We start from the raw sequence: 14499 nt of genomic DNA on the forward strand, positions 1-14499 counted from the left end.
AGAGTGACACTATCGCTCAGTGTAAATACTTTACAGTTCCCACCATCTGTGCCCTTCACTACGCTGGAGTGTATTTTTATAAAATGTACCTTTAGGGGGCGATATTGCTGAAGAAGCTCCTGTCAGACATACAGTACCTCGTTTGGCATTCTTTCTATTATAACTTAATCACTCACTCACAAATCACACACAGGACACAGATTTCTCAACACAGACAGTACATGCCATTTTTATTCAAGAGTTGGTTGATAAACTGTCTTAGTAGCAATGGCTCTTGCAGAGTTCTGTACAGTATTGTATTGGGTTAGATTGGATAGGGTACACTTGCAGTAAATGCGTATGAGGGATATAAAATATACTAAACATAGCAACATCATTCAGAGCATTCAGCAGGACAAATCTTTATCAAAGTGGCAATGCAGACAGTGGTATATAATGCCCAGTTAAGATACAGAGCAGAAGTTATGTACTTTCAACATAGGTACCCTTCCTCTGTTGTTGAAACTGTAAGGCAGTATATGTTTTGATTGTAATGTAGTACGGCTTTTAATCAGATTTCCTCATGGTTCAACAAAATGTACAACTTTAAATGTAATTCAATAAAATAGCATCTCTGACTAACAAACTAAACCGCGGTGTGTGTGGAAAAAGTCTTGCGTGATGTGGACATTTTCTTGCAGTATCTATTATGACAAAATGGCAACAAAGCAGCAGTAGGTACGTTTAAATATTGAACAAAAGAAGACTGTAGAAATCCAAAAAAAGAAGAGCAGGTGGATGGTGGGAGGCAGCAGCCGAGTATGGTCTCCCTGTGGAAACAGGTTGTGGCGAACGCAGCCTCATTAACCTTCAACCTTCACATTTAACCCCAGGCATCACTCCAGTTTGAGCAGTTCCACATCGAATATAAGAGTGGCGTTCGGGGGGATGACCCCGGGGTGGCCTGTCACTCCATAAGCCATATCTGGTGTGCAGGTGATTTTTGCCCTCTGGCCCAGGCTCATCTAAAGTGCAGGAGAAAGGGAAAACTGAGTATGCTCATTTTTATGCAGTTTTAACAGCCCTACACAGACAGTGAGCCACATAACAAACACAACACAAACCACACGAATAAAGTTTGGTGGCATCTAACATTAAACTGATACTCCAACCAAAATCTTTTTAGTATATCAGAAACGGCTTCAAAGGCAGTAGAAAACGTTTGTAGTTCTTGGAGGAGTACCACTTTTAAACTGCTGCTGCTTAGTAGATGCTCAATGACTCTTCAGTCTCAGATGCCAGAGCTTTCCTCCAGCACTTAAGTTAATTATTCTAAACAACCATCACAAATATTAATGAATAAATTAACTTCTAGCTACCATCAACTAGGTGGAATGCCTTCACTTTTACCTGTGCTACTCCTTCCTCCCAGCCCTTAATGACCTCCATCCGTCCGATCTTGAACTTAAAGGGCTTGTTCCTGTCTCGAGAGGAGTCAAACTTCTTCCCATTCTGCAACATACCTGCCAAAGAGAAAATACATTAACAAAATGTAGAGAATACAAAAGTATCTGGTTTAGAAAAATACCCATATACACATTTTGCTGAATACAAAACAAAGTGAACACTTATTTTTATGACTGGCTTTCGCACTTGTACAGTTAACTGCCCTTGTGACTAGTGCCTAGCCTTATTCACTATCGTCATTTATCAGCATGACGCCAGATCAATGCACGCCCTTTCCTCAGTAGCTAATGATTTGGAATGAGGCATTTTAAGATTAAAGGAGTAAAGCAATGCTGGCTCCAGTCTGAGGAATTATTCTGGCGGGGCTTCTTATCAGGATCTTGGGTCTGTTTAAATTACCCAAATGAACAAAGGGAATGTGAATCAGGAAGCATTGGCCTGGTTTAGTGGATTATTTTTGAAGTTAACTAGGCCATTGCTTGCCTGTATCTAGACCACAGGGAGAAATGGGTAACAAAGGCGGAGCAATGCTCTGCTCCTTCAGAACACTGACCGACCATTTAGACATGATAATAAGAAGATTGGGGGCCATTAAACATTACTAAGGGCACAGAGACACTGGCCCCACTTTATCAGACATTTTACCATGCTCTCATTGAATTCTTATGGCCGCTTTCCTTTGAGCGAATCCAAGCTGCCATCTGAAGCCATGTTCTGACGTTCTGATGTTCTGTTCTTTTGACATCCAAGAGAGCAAGTCATATATACATTTTTGCTACAACATATTTTAAGACAACTAGGCTCAACAGGTGCATGAATGTTTCACTCATGGCTTCATTTTGCAAAAAACATCCAAAACTGCTCCTACACTACACCATTATCCATCCTCCATTATCACCCTTTGGACAGCCAAGCTTGCTGAGATGCAGTGCTTGTCAAGAAGGGCACAATACATGACTTCAAAAACAAAATTCCATTATAAAACTTATGTTTTACACAAGTTACCGACAAACCAGGAAGATTAGCATAGTCACTGAAACAATGAGCATGAATTTTATGAATTAGTCTCAATCACCTCGTCAATATCCTACATTATACCAAGCTTTCTGGGAGAAATACATAACATATGTAATACATTTATTCATTGTGGGAAATTAACTGTGATCTGTCGGGTATTGAATTACATTCTATCTCAATTGAGTTTCCAGAAGGTTTACTATATTATGGTTTGTATCAATATTATGATACAGAACAACATTCACATGATTCACTTTTTATCCTTGGATCACAGTTTTACAGGCAGTCAAAGTAGTATCAAGCAAAGAATTTCCACGACATCCACTTTTTGGACATCACATTTTGGAGGTTGCTCTGTGATAGTCCTTTGATTTATCTTACTCTGTCGTAATTCAACAAGTGTGAATACTTGGCATTTAAAGTTATGTGCTAACTGAAGTTTAGTGATGGTGTCTGGCTCATCTGGTCATATGAATGTTGGTACTGTACTGCTTCTCTCCTTACATCCCACCTAAACTTAGTAGGTGCACCATTTCCAAGAATCACAGTAGCCCAGATATCAGCAGGCTGGGCTCTATCCAACCATGGAGTCATCAAGTGCACACACCGAGGCAAATACCACCTGCTTACAGGGCACTCGAGTAGCAGAGGGGCAAAACCTTCTTGCATCAACTGCAGAAAAGCGGGTTCAGTTTCTGGCAGCGGTGGCTGCAACATGCCAGGAAACACTGACTGGCAATGTGAACCAGTGGGAAGCCAGTGAGGGATCATATCCTGAGCGATTGCACTAATGACTCCTGCTGGTTGATTTAGGTGTCTGTTCGGATGCTGCTGACGTAAAAAGGGGGGATTTTTCAACACTCGTTGGTAAAGGCTCCTCCACGATGCACTAAAGGAGCAGCTAACAAGACAGAGGGGTTAAGAGAAACAGGGACTTTGGTTCACACTGGAAACAATTGCAAAAACACCACATGCTCCTTGTTTCCTGTGGAGCAAAATACACAGCAGCATTGTTCTGAAGAGAAATATGGAGTTGAATATTTCACTGATTTACAGCATGATTTAAAATTGTAAACTGTACATGTACTGAAAGTCTATGTGAAGTATATAAACTAGGCTACAGATGCATAAATGTTTCACTCAATGACTTCATTTTGCAGGGAAGCAAAACAAACAAACAAAAAAAACACATCAAAAACTGCTCCTATACCACACTTGTATCAGTCCTCTGTTATCACTCTTTGGACAACTAACAATGGGTGGGGTCTCTGCAAAAATAAAGCCAGACCCGTCCCTTCCTGAGGCTGGCTCCCACACTCTCTCTTCATGAAAGGCTTTCACTTGGTAGTGCTCCGGCTAGTTCTGCAAAAAGCCATGGCGCACAGGGGTGGGGTTATTTTTACTCAGTTTACTGTATCCTGTCTCGGCCCCGTCTAGGACGATTGCCAGCACAACAACCCCCTCAAAAGTGTGGATGAAATGAGATGCGTGTAAAGCTATCCATCTATGACAAACTTCTATGTGTTGCCGCATGTTACAGCTGCAAGCATACTCGCTTCACTGGACATAATTGAATCTTGCTCATGCTTCATTAATATGTCAAGTGTGACAAACTGGCAGTAGGTGTGATGTGTAATTAGAAGTATTTTCAGCAAGGACAATAAATAGCTAATTTACTGCCGGAGCATGGATAGCGTGAAAATGATCCTCAGCAAAGGCTTAAAAGTTACTCTAATACTAAACAAGAGTCAGTTCTGAGCAAGCTATGGGGTGTCCTGGCTCTTCAGTGGACCAGTGGGGTTTGCTGGATAATTGTATTATTATTATTATTATTACCAGGGTACTGCATGAAGCTATTCTGCCTACTTTCTATCACAAAACAAGCTGTGAAAGGCCAGTCAGACACAAGACAACTCAATATTGAATGGTGTAGTGTTACCCTACCAAGAGGCCTGGATTCAATAATTCAGCAAAAGCTCAAGCTGATTCAGGTTGTTTTGTCCTAATTTATAGGCTGTACATCAGTTCTTTTCTTGATTTCTTTAACTCTGCAATATTGGGATTGAAAACTTCCCACAGCACCGCACGGCACTCAATCACAACATTCTCCTTCAGAAGGCGAGTTTGGCATCTCCTGACATACAAACCGGTGTTTCAGTCTATTTCTGTGTCCCACACCAAAGGCCATTAGGTCTCAACTTCAGCACGTTTCATGGTGAAGTCTGGAGCTCAAACATGGTAAGGAATGACGTCCACATTTAGGCATGACATCATATCCAGTAAGGGTTACTGCTCTTAAAGCACATGTGCCTTGAGACCGGGCTGTTTATCATCATAATCTAGTGCCAAACTTCATTAATCACGGAAACCCACAGGCTGCTGCACTTTTCTTCATATTGACTGATATCAGATTTGCTTCCATTTTCTTCTTTCTTCAGTGACAGCCTGACACTCAGAAAAATGAGCTTGTGATTGCAGGATTCCTGGCTCAGCCTGGCCGCACAAACAGATCTATCAAATCTATGATCTGCGGCCCAAATCAGCCAATTTACCATTAGCCTTACAAGTCATACATACACATAGATACATTTTTAGCTGGACTGGGCAGCTCAGTGTGGAGGTGCATGAAAGTATAGCAAGGCCACTGAAAGATAAACCAAGAGTAAAACAGATGACAACACATCTCAGGCCAAGTTGACCCACGCCAGCCTGCCTGTCTGTGCAACACTGCTGTAGATAGAGCTGCTGCTCTGTGAGCAGACCTGCAGTCAGGCATGACAGAAACAAGAATGTGTGTGGAAGCGCGAGCAGCTTTTCTAATTATTCTGTCCTGCCACTTTCATGAAGCCAGCGCCCGTAGCTGCCTTGTGGCAATGAGCACTCTGCTAATTTGGGCAACCACAACTCTCACTAGAGTCAGAGGGGGTCACTCACGTATCTGTGTGTCTATGTGCTCTGGCATCTGTGTGTCTGCATGTTTAAAATCCCAGAAGTGAAAGTGAGGATCAAAAGGGCACGGCAGTGAGAGTGTGTGATAGAATTTCTGGGAGAATGAGGCTCCCTAATGTTAAAGGCTGGAAACAGAGTGGTTTCAAATCCCATTATGTATTGGGAAATCACTCTCTCCTTACCCTTACTGTTTATCTTTGCTCTGCTATCTGGAAAACTAACACCAGCGCATGGTGCAGTGGAGGGTGCAGTCTGTGGCTCTGCACTAGCAGCCAGCTGGAGGATTCGGAAAGGCTTATGTTCCAAATCTACAGCTAACCTCTGTTACTAGTACTATCTATTATCAGATCTTTAACTGATCTTGCATTTGCGCTTTTAAACTAAACAAATATGCATTAGTCTCTGTATTTACTAGAGTACTGACCTGAAAGACAACATGTAATTTTAAAATGTCATTCATTTAACTTTTATACACATTTCTGGATAACTAATCCACGCTGGCTAACTACACCAATTAATAGGGATCAACCAAAATAGAAATGTATTTCCTCTGTGGATTATGTTCTACCTGTTAAGTCCTCCCACCAGGTTAGCACATTTCAATTGTAAAGTAAAAATAAAACAAGAAGTACCTCTTTCAAGCATCATTTTATGATGTGTGACTTGTTCACAGGTGCCTCCCTCTGAGGTACAGCTAATACTACTAATTAAAATACAAATGCTCTAACAATAATCTCTAAGAAAGCAACATTTTTCGACTAATCTCCTGGCTTGCGTTCAACACTATAGTCTTATTTTCACACGGTGTACAGATCTACTTTTAAATACCACTGTATTATTTTCCATCTACCCACAGCTAACACATTTCCCCTGCCGATACAACAACATATTTATAGCAAGGTCCTTGCTTTGGCTTAACTCTGCATTTTGCGTGCCACTGCTGCCAAAATACCAGGAGCTTATGGCTAAATCCTGTGAGATGAAGAGGAAAAGTAAAAAAGAGAGATGGGCAGGACTCTAACTCGAACAAAGGACAAGGTTGTTCTGTGCGCCTTAAAAAGTACAAAATTTCCACTAAATAACCACAGGGACCATATTCCCAGGCTCTAGCACATCCTGGTGTTAACAGATCTTGGAAACTGTAGTCAGGTTTGTTCCTTTCAGTACAACAGAAAACAGACGTTAATGATATGACTGTGACAATGGAGCACAGGAAATGAACACAGAAAAACAAGAAGTGCATCCAAAATAGGTTTGAACCTAGAGTGGGCGTGAGGTGCTGAAACTCATCACCTGCTTTTGCTTATTTACCATCCAATTAATGCTAGGCTGAGAGAAACAATACCAACAGGCAACGGGTGAATACCAAACCCTCTCTGTGCAGCTTCACATGCTGAGATTTCCAATTATAGCATAACTTGTACAGAAGCTGATCTCTGCAGAGATCAGGCCCAAAGGGAAATCTGTTTTAGTTCTTCCCACTGTCCCAAAAAGTCAAACAACACAGCATTTGTTATCCAGAGCCGGCCTCTTTCTGACTATTATCTCACACACACACAACACACACACACACACACACACTAGTCCAAACAAAGCAGAAATTCTTTGAAACATTTCAAATGATGGAAATCCCCAGCATCAGGGAGATGCAGGAATGGGCTACAGACTAATACATGCATGCACACACATGCATATATACAATACAACAATACTCGCACTCTTGAATCAACCTTATTTACCACAAGGCCAACGCTACGGATTGTGCAATAACTTTTATAAGCGTGTACTAACGCTCAGACAGAGTGATGACATGTGAACTAGGCTTTGTTTACTTTCTGTCTGACCTAGTTGTCTGGACTGCCAACCCCGGGGCACAGAATAACCCAAATTTGTTTCCCAAACGTCTCGGCGTCTTACTGCCCCGCCTTAAAATTGGGCAATCTGACAGGAGACAAACAGGAAAAAAGAAAACGTGTGTGTGTGTGTACATGAGTGTACTATGTGCATGCACATTCAAGTTTTAGCAGTCTCTAAAATGTCATTGACGCCATTAGACACCCAACTTCTCCATCAAAACAAAGGAAAATCTTTTTTTTCTGGGTGTGGTGACAGCTCCACCCTATCTTTGAAACTGTAAGCAACACACAGGTGAATACATGTCTCCCAGAGAGCAAACTGAGCTTTGTTGTGCTCATATATATTGTCAAAAAACAACAACAACAGCACTCTCTCTCTCTCTCTCACACTCACACACACACACACACACACACACACATAAACACACTGTGACAAATTTCTTCCCTCAACAAGGAGACAGGAAAGACGTCTGGTTTCATGATTGCCAAAAGCAAAGAGAGCTAGTTACCTATGTAATGAACAACACATGTCTGGCCCTTCTTTGGAAATGTTCTTCCTGTTAAGAAAAGAGAGAAAACAGTGTTATTGTGTGTTTGTACGCCTCTGGGTCTGCCAGGCTTATCTTGTAGATTAACAATGACTGGGTTACGTCTGGTGAGGTGTTCCTGCCTGGCAGGAATGCCATACCTATCTTACACCAGCAGACATACTGAAGTCAGATATGAGTCTGTTGGTCTCACCGTCATGTTGAAACTTTAGCCAGGAGGCTTCTTTTTCCAGGGTGAGGGGCTATCAAATACCTCTTGGTTAATTACATTATTAGTACATTGGACGGAAAGAAATAAGCTTCGACAAATACTCAATTTAAAGAGCCTTACAGTTTAAGCTTGTCAGACTTAACGTTACTCCATTTAACAGTAGTTCAGTGTGGAGAGTTCTAGAAAGATGCCGTCCATGCGTAAAGTGATGATGAATAACTCAGTGAATAATCGGGCTTTAAGACCCCCAACTCATATCAGAAATACTGCTATCAGTTGCTAGCTATCTAACGACTAAATTCCCTTACCTCATATACCAGTGAACTTGATATTTTAAGTAAATTATGTGGATATTAAACAAGGTTTGAACGACATTCCGGGGAACTACCGAACCCCAACCTCCACCACCACCACCCCCGCATCAAAGCACACACAAGCGGATAAATCAACTTACCATCACCGGGAGATATTGTCTCGACTTCCACACCCATGGTTGTGCTACTTCAAAAAATTAGCTAGCTCTGAAACATAAAGCCTAAAAAGCGGTTTCGACAGCCAACGTTACCCGTTTTGCGGCTACAAGTCGGGCTGTATCGGTGGAAACCATGCATTCACCGACCACTACCGACCCGTAGCTACAGCCAACCGTGAGACAGACAAGATATTTCCCCGTTTGTAGCGAGACAGCGTCGAGATCGACAACTACACCACGTACGTCGTCTTCAGCCTTGTCAAATACTTGCGGTCAAATGTTTCTTTATCAACCGCTGTCTTATGCCAGGTTATTGTTCATTTTCTGTTAGCTATATTCTTTATTATAGTAAATTCATATTAATTCATATATTTTTTTCTTTACCTTAAACTGCCCAGCAATTCACATTAACACACGCAGCGCCCTCGAGCGGACAAGATGACAAAAGCAAGACGACTATAATTCAACTACATATCCCACAATGCACCGAAACTTCTGTTCGTTTTGCTTCCGAGTGGAATAGGCGTGAACGTTTAGAGATACATTTCAACCGGTAAAACGTGAATTAATGGACGAGAAACCCATCTTCAGCGGTTCACGTGGGCTCCACATGAGAGGCTTGTGCTTTTATAAGGTACGCGTAGAGTAGAAGTATATGTTTGTTTGTATTTTATGCTTATTATTTATTAGCTAGTTGCCATATATAAAGGATGACTAAATACATTGATTACTTAAGAGTGTGAACTGGAAAACTCATGTGTCTCATAATGGTGGCTAAGTTTGTAACCTTCTCATTTTGACGACACATATAATAACTGTTATATGCACTAATATATGCAACATCATCCTGTTACAAGTCTTCAACTCAAGTCAAGTGTTTAGATAGGAGAGGGGCTTATAGAAGTCAGGTTAGGTTACTTTTTTTATGAAACAGGGTAACAGAATTGTAATGACATTGGCAAAGACAAATATCTTTCTTTGCTATTGTTTTCCTGATGTGCGAGTTACTTTATATGTCTATGTCTATATGTCTAATTGTGGAGATGTGCTTTTGGATTTCAGGCTTGTGTTGAATGTCTTGTGCTTCTTTGTGTTTTCTTTTTTTCTTCTGACATCTTGGGACCATGTTGAAAAGTAGTGTTTTCACTTGTCCTTTGGACTTTTGTTTTTTTTACCTGTGTCTGATAATTAATCAATCAATCAATTAATCAATCAATCAATCAATCAATCAGCCTTGCCTAATTAAGGTTATTTTCTACAACCTGTCCATACAGTTGTTAGATTACAATTTAAATCAAGTTAATGTACTCCAGTATCAAAGTTGTCAATTGCTAATGATATTTAAAATAAAAAATAAATGAATTAAAACAAATGTTCTTTATCTTACTCTTTTGACATATCACACTTGATGAGGAACGTCTCTATTTGATAATGGGACGGTCTCGTCTGTCCAAAGTGATCATGGCGGTTTCACCAGATCTAAAAAAGTAAATACTGTCTACTCAACCCATAGTATTGTTAATGCCCTTAGGTCCTAACAGGACCTGTGTGTTGTTAAGGTCATTCAGGCATAAGCAGCTATAAGTGTTCGTCACCACTGCCTCAGCTCAGGCAGAGTGGATTAAGGCAGGTACTTGGAAGGAGACAGGAGAGAGGCTTTTGCTATTCTTAATCTGCATAGGTAGCCATAGCTACTCTAGTGCAGGACCCATTCACATCAGATACAGTCTCTGTCATCAATGTCAACTTACTGAGTCATATTTTTTTCTTTTTCTCTTTGAAAAAGCGTCTTCGTACCTGCCAGGATGGATCTTGGTAAGGCAAAGCTACTTAGGACAGGTCTCAACACTCTACACAAAGCCATCCACCCGGTGCACGGGATAGCCTGGACGGACGGCAAGCAGGTCTGCCTGACAGCTTTCTACTGCATCAATGGCGAGGTCAAGTTTGGGGACACTAATGTTATCGGGCAGTTTGAGCATGTCTTCGGGCTCTTCTGGGGCCCGCTCTGCTGCTCTGACTCCCCTGCCTTGCTTGCTGTTCAGCACAAGAAACATGTTACCGTGTGGCAACTGCAGCTCAGTGCCCTCGAGCAGAACAAGCTGCTGTGCACTCAGACCTGTGAGATGAGTGAGCCTTTCCCCTTGCTCTCCCAAGGCTGTGTGTGGCATCCTAAACTGGATATTCTGGCTGTGCTGACCAAGAGGGACACTTCTGTGTTGTTTTCTGTCAGGGTGGACAACAGGAGAACTAAAGCAGACATAAAAGGTAGTGGACTCATTCACTGTGCGTGCTGGACTAAGGATGGTACGCGCCTGGTGGTGGCTATCGGCGGTGCTCTTCACTCTTACATCTGGAATGACATCCAGAAGAGTCTGGTGGCCTGCTCCTTCTGCCCCATCTTTGATGTGGGAGGCTACATCTGTGCCATCGAGGCCACGGGGGAGGCTCAAGTAGCCGTGGCTACAGAGCTGCCTCTGGATAAAATCTGCGGGTTAAATGCCGGCATGGCCTTCGACATGCCGTCAGAGGCTGAATCCCTGCAAGGCCATGGCTCGCATGTGGCCACTTCAGATGACGACAGCCCTCTGGACTCGCGAAGAAGATCGTCTGAATCGGACAGGTCCTTCTTCCCCAGCTCGGGCCCTCTAGACCTCACCCATCTCTTGGCGAGGCACCGTCGCTCCGACCCCAGCCCCCTTATTCACCTGCGTCGACGAGACACCATGACAGGTACTGGCCAGGACTCCTCGCACCTCGTCCTGGTCACCTATGAGCGTAAAGTCACCACCACCCGCAAGGTCAGCATCCCAGGGATTTTGGTTCCGGACATTGTGGCTTTTGACCCCCGTGGCTCCACAGTTGCAGTGGCTTCCAACACCTGCAACATGGTGCTTGTGTACTGCATCACAGCCTCTGCCATGCCGAACATTCAGCAGATATCTCTACAGACAAACGAGAGGCCCAAAGGAGTGTGCTTCCTCAGTGACAATATGCTGCTGTTGATGGTGGGCAGGCAGAAGTCCAACGACCCTGCCTTCCTTCCGTCCTCTAACACAGATAAATACATTCTTCGTCTCTTAGCCAAAGAGTTGATGTATGACGGAGACTCTCCTATCACACCATCCCCCTCTGCTCACAACCATGAGTCTACCTCTAATTTCTGTGCAAGGATTAGAAGGCACTCAGAGCACCTATCTAAGGATGACAGGGAGCGTCCAGGGATAAAGGACTTGGTGTTGCCTGGAGGGGGGGTAATTCGTTCACCAGGTAACAGGCGCAGGCTGGTGGAGGAGGTGAGGAGCGGTGAGCCCAGCCCCGTCACCAGCTCTGTGGACTTTTCTGACCGAGCGTCAGACAGAACCCTGTCCAGTACGTCCTCCATCACGGTGGAAAATTTCGACATGGACCACGTCAACCGCATGTCCTGCCTGGCGGTGGCCAGCCAGGCCAGCAGAGACTCCAGCCGGTCCAGCTCTCCTCGCCTGGAGTCGTCGGACAAGCTTCACTCAGACCCGACGCTGCCTATGCCTGAGAAGACACCGGGCCAAATGGCCAAGGAGCGCGGACTGGAGCAGCTCGTTCACAACATGGAGAGGCTTTTTACACGCTTCGCAGATGTACAGCAGTGCCTGACAGAAATCCGAGATTATACCCAGAATGGCAAGAAAGCGCTGACTGTCTACCCCAATGCCTGTGAACCCCCCTATGTCAATGTCACATGTCAGGTACAGTTTTACTCACTCCATTTTCTCTGTGTATTTGTGACTGTGCAGGGATAACAACCCTAGCTAGAAGAAACAAGGCTACCATAATCCCTGGAAGAGTTGATTGTGTATTTAATTATCATCAATTATCATATTATCATATGAAGATATTGACTAACTTTTATAATAGCATTTATCTTTTTTGTTACCTTGGGCTTTGGGAAACAGTGATAAACATGTTTCACTGTTTTCTGACAAACAACTAACTGATTAATCAAGAAAATGATTGATTATTGATAAATCATTTAATAAAGAAATCATTTTTAGTTGCAGCCCTCCTTTACTTTTTCCTTCTTTGTGTGTTTGCAGAAGCAGTTATCAGAGAATGTGTTCATTGATGAGCGGAGGCCAGTGCTGCTGTGTGATGGGAAGCTGTGTCTGCGTGCCCTCCAAGACCTCTTCAACCTAACTATTGTGGAGATGATGTACGGTACGTACAGCCCGTTGAATCCATCAATAAAATATTGTAATTTTGGGCCTCCAGTCTCACTTTCACGACTGAACTGCTTTCAGTTTGGTGTCAATTTAAACCTTAGAATTCTTTACTAAGAAGCTGTATCTAAGCTGCCTTCTTAAAACCTTTGCGTTGCATTGCCTGCGAGATTAACCACGTTGTGACACAGTGTGTGCAGGATTAATAAATTTAAACCACTTTGAGGAAACTCCTTGTAGGCCTATTAGGAAGGTCTCCCCTTGTGAGTATTTTCAGCAAGCTCATGTGATGGCCTTCACCTGCAAGTCATCAGATAGGTTGTCCAAAGTGGAACTCTCTCACTACTCTTGGTAGCTTTTTTAAACCTTTACGTCACCTATTCAGAATTTGAATTGATAAAGAACCTCATATTTTACTGTACGTCACATTGTCTAGCATTGTTCTTCTGTTAACATGCATAAGCTATAATTGGAAGTGATTAGAAGCCTAGGTCAGATTACAAGGTTTTAAACAAAAGCAGCTTAGCACTGTTTAATGTACGTAGTGTTTTGTTGATGTAGCATAGACTAACTGTCCCTAAACAGAGACACGGTAGCAAGTAATAGCTATATCACAAACTATATTTTTCACTTAATTTGATAATTAGCTCAAATATATAGAGAACGGTGCTTAGCTAATAGTCTTTGTGTTATTTTTCCAGGTCCATTGTGGATTGTACTTGTGGCAGATGCGGACGGCTTCGTGCCTCTGACTTTCAAGCCCAAAGAGGAACTTACGGTGCGGAATGGGAAACGGAAAACTACCATACGGACTCCTGGGAGTCCAGAGACCTCCTGCCCATCCAGTCCAGCCCCCAGCCAAAACCCCAGCACAACCACAGAGGTCTCCTTATAGTGCCTCTTAACATACACCTCAATTCCTGAATGTGTGCACCTGTATTCCTGTTACTTTGATATATTTGACTGGAAGTATGCAAGGCAAAGTGGATGTGGCATGAACACGAACAACTGACTTATGCATAAGTTATATGTCAAATTTATTCTTGTATGGGAAAACAATTTGGAAAGGGCTGCCTATTCAGATGTGATGTTTACATGTTGCTGCTTTGAAAATGAAAGCTTACCTGAAAGAAGCTCCGAGCCATGTTTTTTCTTTGATTCATTTGTTGACAAAATGCAGTGCAGTCTCTGAGGTCTAATCCTTCATTAAAGCAGGACACAATTGCAGTGCCATGGCACTCTACTAACAGCTTTGAGTATGTTTTAGGGACGATATAAGACATGTTTTCAATTGTCCTGATGTCCTGGTACAAGAATTGATAGAGGCTTATATGTGATATAAATGTTTTATTTTGATCTTTATTTGTTATTACCTGAGTACTGCAAGAAATACCCACACTTGTGGGGGAAATGAGGTGTATGAAATTCAGATTTTACCCATTCAAATTCTGGATTTGCACTTTTTTGCTGAATAGTCCTACTCAAATGTTCCAAGTGTAATTTAACCTTGTTATACAACCCTCTGGGGACGTCTAAAAATGTTGAGGAGAACACAGTTGAAGCACTTTTTCTTCTGTAGTTGTATTGTTACCAAGCTAATAACACAACTGACCACTAGAGGGGACAAGACTCAACAGAAAGCTCCCTGTCATTGCTATACAGTGTCATTCAAAGCTCTGTAGAAGACCAAATAAGTGTACATTAAAACATATATTTTCTTGGGTAGCTTTTTGATTATTAAATTTGCATGACCAGTGTCCACTCCTCTGTGTTACTTATTTTACTGTAGCAAAGAAACACA

The 14499-nt window shown here is 42.5% G+C and overlaps 2 protein-coding genes across 3 annotated transcripts; one reads left to right on the forward strand and one right to left on the reverse strand.

The window, feature by feature from the left end:
• Positions 1–201: 201 nt before the first annotated feature.
• Positions 202–8908, reverse strand: fkbp1b (FKBP prolyl isomerase 1B). Of its 2 annotated transcripts, none has more exons than XM_051408895.1 (4): positions 8884–8908; positions 7778–7825; positions 1390–1502; positions 202–1004 (listed from the first exon to the last, which is right to left on the reverse strand). In XM_051408895.1, the coding sequence occupies exons 3-4, from the start codon at positions 1498–1500 to the stop codon at positions 876–878; spliced, it is 240 nt and encodes a 79-aa protein (XP_051264855.1). In that variant the 5' UTR covers positions 1501–1502; positions 7778–7825; positions 8884–8908; the 3' UTR covers positions 202–875. The 2 variants fall into 2 exon arrangements, with proteins under 2 accessions (XP_051264855.1, XP_051264854.1); XM_051408894.1 differs by lacking the exon at positions 8884–8908 and adding an exon at positions 8482–8838.
• Positions 8909–8981: 73 nt separating this feature from the next.
• Positions 8982–14455, forward strand: wdcp (WD repeat and coiled coil containing). The gene is made up of 4 exons (XM_051408871.1): positions 8982–9133; positions 10286–12227; positions 12576–12696; positions 13400–14455. The coding sequence occupies exons 2-4, from the start codon at positions 10305–10307 to the stop codon at positions 13591–13593; spliced, it is 2238 nt and encodes a 745-aa protein (XP_051264831.1). The 5' UTR covers positions 8982–9133; positions 10286–10304; the 3' UTR covers positions 13594–14455.
• Positions 14456–14499: the final 44 nt, after the last annotated feature.

This window comes from Dicentrarchus labrax, unplaced genomic scaffold, assembly GCF_905237075.1.
Source record: "Dicentrarchus labrax unplaced genomic scaffold, dlabrax2021, whole genome shotgun sequence".
In the NCBI taxonomy this organism is placed as follows: domain Eukaryota; kingdom Metazoa; phylum Chordata; class Actinopteri; family Moronidae; genus Dicentrarchus; species Dicentrarchus labrax.

Coding starts and splice junctions, on each gene's coding strand:
- wdcp (XM_051408871.1), top strand. CDS start 10,305: ATGGATCTTGGTAAGGCAAAGCTACTTAGGACAGGTCTCAACACTCTA. Junction 12,228..12,575: donor ATGTCAATGTCACATGTCAG/GTACAGTTTTAC, acceptor GTGTGTTTGCAG/AAGCAGTTATCAGAGAATGT. Junction 12,697..13,399: donor TATTGTGGAGATGATGTACG/GTACGTACAGCC, acceptor TTATTTTTCCAG/GTCCATTGTGGATTGTACTT.
- fkbp1b (XM_051408894.1), bottom strand. CDS start 8,518: ATGGGTGTGGAAGTCGAGACAATATCTCCCGGTGATG. Junction 1,503..7,777: donor ATGTGTTGTTCATTACATAG/GTAACTAGCTCT, acceptor TCTCTTTGGCAG/GTATGTTGCAGAATGGGAAG. Junction 1,005..1,389: donor GGGAGGAAGGAGTAGCACAG/GTAAAAGTGAAG, acceptor CCTGCACTTTAG/ATGAGCCTGGGCCAGAGGGC.